We start from the raw sequence: 11297 nt of genomic DNA, 5'->3' as shown, positions 1-11297 counted from the left end.
GGGGGAGACGGACAGACAGTCTCCTACAAACGGCAGTAATGTACCGGACAACACAAGGGGGAGACGGACAGACAGTCTCCTACAAACGGCAGTAATGTACCGGACAACACAAGGGGGAGACGGACAGACAGTCTCCTATAATCGGCAGGAATGTACCGGACAACACAAGGGGGAGACAGACAGACAGTCCCCTACAAACGGCAGTAATGTACCGGACAACACAAGGGGGTGACGGACAGACAGTCCCCTACAAACGGCAGTAATGTACCGGACAACACAAGGGGGAGACGGCCAGACAGTCTCCTACAAACGGCAGTTATGTACCGGACAACACAAGGGGGTGACAGACAGACAGACTGTCTCCTACAAACGGCAGTAATGTACTGGACAACACAAGGGGGAGACGGACAGACAGTCTCCTACAAACGGCAGTAATGTACCGGACAACACAAGGGGGAGACGGACAGACAGTCTCCTAAAAACAACAGTAATGTACCGGACAACACAAGGGGGAGACGGACAGACAGTCTCCTACAAACGGCAGTAATGTATAGGACAACACAAGGGGGAGACGGACAGACAGTCTCCATCAAATTGCAGTAATGTACAGAACAACACATGGGGGAGACGGACGGTCAGTCTCCTACAAACGGCAGTAATGTACCGGACAACACAAGGGGGAGACGGACAGACAGTCTCCATCAAATTGCAGTAATGTACAGAACAACACAGGGGGGAGACGGACGGTCAGTCTCCTACAAACGGCAGTAATGTACCGGACAACACATGGGGGATACGGACAGAGAGCCTCCTACAAACGGCAGTAATGTATCGGACAACACATGGGGGATACGGACAGACAGTCTCCTACAAACGGCAGTAATGTATCGGACAACACAAGGGGGAGACGGACAGACAGTCTCCTACAAACGGCAGTAATGTACCGGACAACAAAAGAGGGAGACGGACAGACAGTCTCCTACAAACGGCAGTAATGTATCGGACAACACATGGGGGAGACGGACAGACAGTCTCCTACAAACGGCAGTAATGTACCGGACAACACAAGGGGGAGACGGACAGGCAGTCTCCTACAAACGGCAGTAATGTACCGGACAACAAAAGAGGGAGACGGACAGACAGTCTCCTACACCTTCATCGTTATCCAATCGTCCGAAAGCAACACAAGTTCAACCTGGTGCTGTTAGGTAATGCTTGCTTTAGACAACCTGCACGAGGAAGTACGACAGGATATGACGGGGATACCCTGTACCAATGTTTTGGTTATACTGTACCCGGATTGTCAGTGAAACTATCATGTTATCTGCCGATCTTTAATCAATAAATCACTGAAGAAGATACCTGTTGTCGTTTTGTATTGGTATCTTAACAATTTATTTTCCATTTCGAATAAGAATCAAACATGCAGACGTAAATAACATCAGAATTTCAATTTAAATCGCGGCAGTGTCTATTTTCCTAACATTTACATGACATGCCATTTACGTTGTTAGCTCTATAGTATTAAGCTGGGATGTTACGTACGTATACTGGCACTACAAAGTCCGGGGAAAGGAGCTTGCTATCCTCTACAAGACCCGGAAACATGCAGGTTACAAAGTAGATAAAGACCTGCTACATCCTGTCAAAGCCATTGAGAGGCAGACGCATCATATCGTTAGTATCGATTATCGCTGACTTACTATGTAGCGTAATTACTGTACTGGGTCGATCACTATAGTCAGTTTGTCTGTCTAGAGTGCGGAGGTCCTAGGTTCGAACCCTGGTCTGGCTGTACATGTTGCCTTCCTTGTTACAGTGGTGTTTTAACCAACCAATGTTTCAAGTATGTGACATACGTTTGGCAAGTAGTATTATTTTCGGGGGTGAAGACTTAGAAAAGGGAGGGAGGAATATAGAGACCTGGTTAGAGCGTCCGCGTAGAGTTCAAATATCCTGGGTTCGAATCCTGGTCTGGCCGTGTTTTCATCTTTTCCTGTTACATTTATTAACGATGTACTCCTATTGGAGTATCCACTGGTGTTCTGGCGTATTATTACACAACCTCTCCTTATCTGAATATACATTGTTATACAAAGCACTAATATTGTGAGTTTATCGCTTATAACGAATCCATTTATTACACGTTCCCAGACAGGCAATTACGTCATGAATATCAAACAGAAGCGAGTTGAGTGTCTATAGGTCCCCTGTGATTCGTTAAACAGCACGTGTCAGGAAAAATATACATGCAAAACGAGGATTTTCTCGACATGACAAGTTACATTATGTATTAAAGAATTTAATTAAGCGAGAGTGTAGCAGAACCCATTAAGGTCAGAATCTCAATAAAATAGACATATCTGATTCAGCCGGGACGTTTTATGAGTTAGATTTTTATATCCGGACTAAAGACGATTTTATCAGGTTGGGACCAATTATCAAGTTCAAATTAAATGTATTATTGAAGACTTTAAAACGACTTGTTAGGCAGACATGTGACTCATTGAGTTGGATGATTTGGGGTGGTGGGAGGGAGGGGTAGAATTATTTACCTGTATTAATATAATTATATACATAAAAAGACTATGTTCTATAGTAAAAATTGTTTGTTGAACCAGACCCCAGTTACGTTTAGAAACTGAAATAACACCATCAAAGGACCTTGGACCAAAATACTAGTTCTGTTTCAGAAAAACATTATAACCAGCCTGTTATAAGCCACTGGGAACTCCAGTAACGTTATCTTACGGAACTGGGAACCAGACCACAGTTCTGTATAGTATGCATCCCGTGCCGTATACGACCAATTCCTTTACAGAGGTTATGGGTTGTGAGTTCGATTTCTGTACTGGATTCAGACATAACTATGCGCCTTGGACGTTTAGCGAGGTAGACAGGGAAAGAATAACAAAAAATATATACGTTTAGCGTTTTTCTGAAACGGAACTAGGAACCAACTTCGGACTCCCCACTTCACAATCGTGTTTAGACTGGTACGCCATGACTTACATTCATCCTATGGGTACAAACAGAACACCAAGTCCCAACGGACGGTTTTATTTAGCGAGGTTTAACTGACCGATGTATCTAATAATATATATTTCTACAAAGATTGAGAAATGATTTGGCTATCTCCATTTGTGGAAGATGTACCATTTAATTCATTTGTATTTACTTTTAGGCCAAACACACACTCACACATTTACACAAACACAATGTACATCATACAGTTACTACAGCAGCCTTGTGCCAGCTGCGTTAGCCTCCGCGATGATAACCAGTATTGTAAAAAGCTGGAAAAATCATGAGCATTTGAAAAGTCAATTAATGCAAACATTGACTGAACTAACAAAGTGAGTTTTGAATATATTTCTTCCTTTTTTTACTTTTTAAAAGGAACATGATGAAATACACCATTTATTTTAAGTGTATGCAATTATTTTTTATATCAATATCGTATTATCTTAATTAAAAGACATTCAATACAAACATATAACATTTTAACAGTTTTCGATCTCGGTGGTTATCAAGTCAATTGTTTACACTGACGACGTAATGACGTTACTGGAACATCTTGTTAACGCTTACAAACATGTACAATATTTTCTTTAAAGGCTCATTTGTAACACCCAATTAGAATGTTTGTAAAATATATTTAAAAATGCAAAAAAGTAAATCAGCAGTTTGACACATTTTGAGAATTATAAAAAAATATACTAATAGGAAACTATCGTTTGTTTTAAGTGGCGTATATAAATATTGTAAGTAGCGAGATTTGAAGAGGTGTATAAATATACTGTATTATAATGGCGTATTAATATTCATCAATGGAATCCAACAGGGAAACGAACATTTTCCGCTTATATATATATATATATATATATATAAATATTTCGTTAATGTTGGTTTCCGGGAAGAAATCCATATACAAAAAAGGACGTAACGCATAAATATTGACACGGTTTGAAAAGTAAACTTTTACATCTATAATACCAACCATATGACACCGCATGTGTTTTATTTGTCTACAGACCCTAAACAATGTTCTGGTTTATAGTTCAGTTCTAAATCAATTTTTAAATTTAAGAAAAAGCAAAGTGGAGCCACAAAGAACAGACATGTTACGTGTACGAATGTGTATGGAACAAAGGTACGTTTATAATCTTATTAGTTTTCTAGCTTCCACATACACTGATCTACCCAGGAATGTTTACGTAAATCGTGTTAACCAATGTCGTATGGGCCCATTACCCAGTCCTGTGGTCTTTCTTTTGTGTTGTTATTGTTGTATTTAAGGACAATATCCCATAATCTGTTAAGTGTCACAGAAACATTGAGTGTGATCGTACCGGTTGTACATTCCTTCTTATCAAACCAGCATGACGTCACATTCTATATTTACCACTGCTAAAGTCGTTCCGGACATTTATGTGGTTTTTTCCCTTAGGATATTTTTATAAACTCTTACAATCAACAATGTAGAGAAATATTACGAATGTGTATGGGACAATGTAAGTATTTTTATCATGGTATTAATGACAAACTGATCACGTGTTGACTTCACGTGTCAGAGTTTGGTTACATGGCCGTTACGATGAGTATATACGTCAGAGACACTATGTTGTGAGCTGTACTTTTACTCATAAAACACGGACATTTTAGTAAGTTTGTATTTTAGAGGGACATTTTGATGATAACGAGAAATGAATGTTAAAGAGAGATTCTGGTAAGTTATTTAAGCACTGAACTGTTTCGATATGACAAGGCAATTATCATGATACGCACTAGCGCATTAAATGACTGTAAATGCCATATCAACGCAGTTCTTTGTTTATATTTACCATTTTCGGAGTATCTTATAACTACCGAAATTAAAAATCTGCTTAATAAAATTCATCGTGTATTTCAAATTATTGTATGTGAGTATCGTGCATGCATATTCGATCCTAACGTTACAATTGTGACATCATAATAAAGATGACGTCAGCACGCATACGTGAGCAGTGGCATTTATAGTCTTCTAGAATGCCATCCGAAGTCAGTTGAGTCTATTTAGGGCTAGACAGTGGCAGTACCATACACTGATAAATATTTACGTTATAGTGACATTCTTGTGAGTAATTTATGTTATAGTGACATTCTTGTGAGTAATTTATGTTATAGTGACATTCTTGTGAGTAATTTACGTTATAGTGACATTCTTGTGAGTAATTTACGTTATAGTGACATTCTTGTGAGTAATTTATGTTATAGTGACATTCTTGTGAGTAATTTATGTTATAGTGACATTCTTGTGAGTAATTTACGTTATAGTGACATTCTTGTGAGTAATTTACGTTATAGTGACATTCTTGTGAGTAATTTATGTTATAGTGACATTCTTGTGAGTAATTTATGTTATAGTGACATTCTTGTGAGTAGTTTACGTTATAGTGACATTCTTGTGAGTAATTTACGTTATAGTGCCATTCTTGTGAGTAATTTATGTTATAGTGACATTCTTGTGAGTAATTTATGTTATAGTGACATTCTTGTGAGTAGTTTATGTTATAGTGACATTCTTGTGAGTAATTTATGTTATAGTGACATTCTTGTGAGTAGTTTACGTTATAGTGACATTCTTGTGAGTAATTTACGTTATAGTGCCATTCTTGTGAGTAATTTATGTTATAGTGACATTCTTGTGAGTAATTTATGTTATAGTGTCATTCTTGTGAGTAATTTACGTTATAGTGACATTCTTGTGAGTAGTTTATGTTATAGTGCCATTCTTGTGAGTAGTTTATGTTATAGTGACATTCTTGTGAGTATATTACGTTATAGGGACATTCTTGTGAGTAGTTTACGTTATAGTGACATTCTTGTGAGTAGTTTATGTTATAGTGAGATTCTTGTGAGTAGTTTATGTTATAGTGCCATTCTTGTGAGTAGGTTATGTTATAGTGACATTCTTGTGAGTATATTACGTTATAGGGACATTCTTGTGAGTAGTTTACGTTATAGTGACATTCTTGTGAGTTATTTATGTCAGAGAGCCGCCCTAGTAAGCTTTTTTCAAAAGCGCGAGTGAATTTCTGTAGAGCAACTTATGTTAAACAAACTTTCTCGTGAGTCACTTTTATTAGAGGGATAATCTGACGAGTTAACAATGTAGGAGAGATGTACTGGATAGCTATACATGTAATATACCAACTATAGAAAGTAGTCAATTTCTTACAAGAAATCAATACTTTCTCTGTAAAATAAAAGACTAAACGAGATTCATTTTGTATCATTTCAGCAACATTAAATTATGTTTTAACGTTCCTGTAAATGCTAACTTTGAAATAAACACCTAGCACCACAGGTATAGATAGTTTATAATGTTGGACTGCCGAGAGTTATACGGTATCCCCTGGAAACACATCACCAAGTTAATTTCCCAGAGCCTCGAGACCGGATATAACTTTGTTTTAGTAAAATCCTCAAATGTACCACCTATCAATCGGCATATTTCGGAATTATTGAGCACACTCTTTAGAAAGTAAACTACAGTAACGACTAGTAATAACGCCTCCAATTACCAATAGAATATGTGGTGTTATAAAGGGGTTTAGCGGTAATATGTGGCGTTGTAAAGGGGTTTAGCGGTAATTTGTGGTGTTATAAAGGGGTTTAGCGGTAATATGTGGTGTTATAAAGGGGTTTAGCGGTAATATGCGGCGGTAATATGTGGTGTTATGAAAGGGTTTAGCGATAATATGTGGTTCACATAAAGGGGTTTAGCGGTAATTTGAGGTTCACATAAAGGGGTTTAGAGGTAATATGAGGTTCACTTAAAGGGGTTTAGCGGTAATACGTGGTGTTATAAAAGGGTTTAGCGGTAATATGAGGTTAACATAAAAGGGTTTACTTTCTCTGTAAAATAAAAGACTAAACGTTTAGCGGTAATATGTGGTTCACATAAAGGGGTTTAGCGGTAATATGAGGTTCACTTAAAGGGGTTTAGCGGTAATATGTGGTGTTATAAAGGGGTTTAGCGGTAATATGTGGCGGTAATATGTGGTGTTATAAAATGTTTAGCGGTAATATGTGGTTCACATAAAGGGGTTTAGCGGTAATATGAGGTGTTATAAAGGGGTTTAGCGGTAATATGTGGCGGTAATATGTGGTGTTATAAAATGTTTAGCGGTAATATGTGGTTCACATAAAGGGGTTTAGCGGTAATATGAGGTGTTATAAAGGGGTTTAGCGGTAATATGTGGCGGTAATATGTGGTGTTATAAAATGTTTAGCGGTAATATGTGGTTCACATAAAGGGGTTTAGCGGTAATATGAGGTTCACTTAAAGGGGTTTAGCGGTAATATGTGGTGTTATAAAAGGGTTTAGCGGTAATATGAGGTTAACATAAAGGGGTTTAGCGGTAATATGTGGCGTTGTAAAGGGGTTTAGCGGTAATATGTGGTGTTATAAAGGGGTTTAGCGGTAATATGTGGTTCACATAAAGGGGTTTAGCGGTAATATGTGGTGTTATAAAGGGGTTTAGCGGTAATTTGAGGTTCACATAAAGGGGTTTAGCGGTAATATGAGGTTCACTTAAAGGGGTTTAGCGGTAATATGTGGTGTTATAAAAGGGTTTAGCGGTAATATGAGGTTAACATAAATGGGTTTAGCGGAAATATGAGGTTAACATAAAGGGGTTTAGCGGTAATATGAGGTTCACATAAAGGGGTTTAGCGGTAATATGTGGTGTTATAAAGGGGTTTAGTGGTAAAATAAGGTTAACATAAAGGGAAATTCTTAGCAAAAAAGAGAAAAATGGACCTTGGAATATGTTGGCGGTAAGTGCGGTGGCAAATTAAACGTGGGTATTATATGGAGGTTTTACTGTAATGTAATATATATGGAGAACATTTACAAATTCTCTGTGTTGGTAATATCGGCAATCGTGATGCATAAATTCTAATTTCCAGTAGGGAATATTTGTGTATGAAACTGTGTAACGCGAGCTGATTGGTTGTGGTAGTTGTGTAATGCGAGCTGATTGGTTGAGGTAGTTGTGTAACGCGAGCTGATTGGTGGAGGTAGTTGTGTAATGCGAGCTAATTGGTTGAGTTACATGTAGTTGTTGGAGTAGTGTTCAATGTACGGAACAATTACACACCATGTAGAAAGCACATAGTCTCTCTTTCTGGTCCAAACTAACAGTGGACGCCATCTTATCCGTAGTGCAAGTACAACGTGACATAACTCCCCTAACAATAAACGTCTTGATTGGAAACACTGGTGAAGTAATTCAATAGAAAATCTTACCTTCGGTCATGGAATGTTGGTTAGGAGTGTCAATGTATATTTCATCACCTGACAGTTCAGACCACGTGGGCGTCAGAACCTGTAATAAATATAGTAATGTTATTAAAAATGACATTATTAATTTGAAGGAAGATGAAGATCAATTTTGTTAAGGTAACCACTTAGTGTACGGATGCAAAATATCGCTTTAATGTAAAATAATTAAGATCGGATCATATTTACATTGCTGTTGAAGAGCCTCTAACTAAACCTTTTTATTCTCAATATAGAATGTTGTGAAAAATATAACACCTTATAAGAACTATTTCCCTGAAATGTTTTTCAGTCGAAAACTGTTTGAGTATTTCCGTGATAATGTAGCAGTCGACGTTACGTCAATATCCGAAGGTTGACGGAAATTCCCGAGTGGTTTCTGATTGACAATTGTGTTATAGCCATACAAAAATGGTAAAAATAGAAAATTCGTAAATAAATATCAATAATGCAAAATGTATAACAAATATTTAACTCATATGGGTTTGTCTACATGTACGTGTGGTCTTAATGTTTACATTTTCATTTATCTGCGTGTATATGTTTACGTGCCACCGAGAATTAGATCTTTACTATAAACCACGGTCACAAGCTTATTTGACTCTGTGGAGTGGTCAACAAGATCGATTCAAAAACGACGAATCAAGCCGGGTAGGAATAATAATAATAATAATAAACTTTATTTAACGAGGATGACATGTTTAGCCAAAGGCTAATCTACCACATGGTCCTGATCAACTGGAGGTGTATGCCGTGTTACTTCATGTGCAGAAATCATGCTGTTTTTTCACAGCTTTATATTCAGATTGTCTTATACTACTACTAATGGTTCGACACTGTTCTATTTTGATTATTTTTGAGCGTCCTATTTGTAGAAGTCCAGCATCCATTATCGCGGATGAATGTCCGTAATGCAGGAGTGAAAAACTCTGGGAAATTCATACGCGGTGTGACTTTTCGTTTGTGACGTTGTCGAGCACTCGACAGAGTGAAATGGATTTGTGATAGAAAGACGTCTTACTGCTAGTGACCGTTCTTTGCCATATTTATCTTAAGTCATGATAGTTAATATTTAATTTTTAAAAAGAAGAAATGCAATAAAGCTCGTTTTGTTCTTTTTGAAAATTAACTCATTCGAACTTGCTAAACATTATTAAAAACAGCCATTGGTTCTTGAATTTATATTGATAACATTACTTAACGTTTTTTTATGTTCCTTAGCGTTATTTGTTGTATAGTGTGGTGTCCGGATTGACGGATTTCCGAATCAACGAGGTTCCATCGCATTTCTCCTTGGAATGTTATAAACAGTTTATCGTCTCTAAAACTTCAGTATGTTATCTTTAGACGTTTTGATCAGTGCGGGGAGCAATATTTCACCATAATAAATGTTTTTCGCGTCGTAAATTTGTGACATGTACGCCTGCTGATAATGTAAGAGGCACACCCCTCCGATACATACAAGCGCCTCCCTGACATTGTAATAGTATACTTCTCCGGAATTCCATGTCACGTCAAAATGTTGCAAAATGTTGTATACATCAGCTAGCAACCTATTATATATAAGGACAAGTCAAAATAATGTTTTGTTTACAGAATTACGGCTGATTACTTCTCTCCTTTTCTGAAAAATTTGTCTCGGATATAATATACAAATTAGCACGTCATAATATCAGGTCAATACTTATAATGATCGGCCATCAAACGGATCAGAGAACTCTAGTATCAAAGAGTCTGAAATTGCTTTGTATCGAAACATAAAAGAGTAGTCATCTTTTGCATTTACACACTTCTGAGACTTATGTCCGATAGATCCTCGTTAGTCCGAACCCTTTCTGGTATGGATGCTGTGACTTGTGTACGAAAGACCCTAGTTAGTCCGGACCCTCACTGGTCTGGACGCTGTAACTTGTGTACGACATACACCGCTAGTACAAACCCGCACTGTTCTGGACGCTGTACATGTGTCTTGTGTAATACAGACCCTCGTTGGTCCGGACACTAACTGGTCTTGACGCTATGACGTGTAATAAAGACCCTCGTTGTGAATGAAATTAAAGTGTATCACAAAATGATAAAAATAAGGATTGAACTCTGTTCAGTTGATACTTTAGCGCCAATATAAATGCCAACTAAAAAATGGAAACTTAACGTGCTTCGTCATTTCTAGATGGCTTTCTTTTTGACTAGGAATGCAAACTGAGCGCAGTTGAGTTCTGAATTTCGATGGAAACAAGTGTATTTCAATAGTCAAAATGGTCGTATTCACATATTTTAGTCATTTATTGTCTTTTTGTTTTTAGATTATGTATTAACTTGATGTGGCCTACACGATGTTCCAACAGGTACAATGCGTCCTAATTCCATCGATATCCAAACATCCATCCGTCGTGTAAGTTTCAAGGTCTGCCTGCCACATTGTAACAAACACACTGACTTACTTAACAGCAGACAGAGCATTTTTACCATGTCATAGATTCTAGATTCTGACTGAAAAAAAGTAGGAACAAGAAAACGATACTATGTCAAAATGAGTGAGTCAGTGTGGGTTTCACTAAGCTCGTGAGAAGATATACACGTGAGCCGTTTGGGTATTTTTTTTTAAAAAGATGCATGAGCCATGTTTATACTAGAAACCATTACTAGTACATGTGAATATAATTCTGAAAATTAAATATAATTCAATCGACAGGTTCAGAAATTCCTTTGTAGGTATATGGATGAAATACTGCATCGGCTTACTACAAAAAGAGAGAACGAATTTCATCTCTTAAACCGAAAAAGGAGGAATAAAACAAGTGTGCTATACTGCTACAACATGTTTCGGCGGCTTTTGGCGTTATACAGAGATTCATCGATGTATCGAGGAAAGTGTTTGGCGTTATACAGAGATATATCGATGTGTAGAGGAAGGTGTTTGTCGTTATACAGATATTTATTGATGTATCGAGAAGGTGTTTGTCGTTAT

At 37.5% G+C, this 11297-nt stretch overlaps 1 protein-coding gene across 1 annotated transcript in view; it reads right to left on the bottom strand.

Moving 5' to 3' along the window:
- LOC110451110 (A disintegrin and metalloproteinase with thrombospondin motifs 18-like) overlaps positions 1 to 11297 on the bottom strand; it is a 113537-nt gene that overhangs the window by 55286 nt on the left and 46954 nt on the right. The window contains exon 2 of the mRNA XM_021498969.1: positions 8297 to 8375. Within this exon, the coding sequence (XP_021354644.1) occupies positions 8297 to 8375 (79 nt within the window). The remainder of the gene's footprint in view (positions 1 to 8296; positions 8376 to 11297) is intronic.

This window comes from Mizuhopecten yessoensis, unplaced genomic scaffold (genome assembly GCF_002113885.1).
Source record: "Mizuhopecten yessoensis strain PY_sf001 unplaced genomic scaffold, ASM211388v2 scaffold5803, whole genome shotgun sequence".
NCBI lineage: Eukaryota > Metazoa > Mollusca > Bivalvia > Pectinida > Pectinidae > Mizuhopecten > Mizuhopecten yessoensis.
Note: the sequence above shows the minus strand (reverse complement) of the source record. Positions and strands in the feature narration are given on the sequence as shown.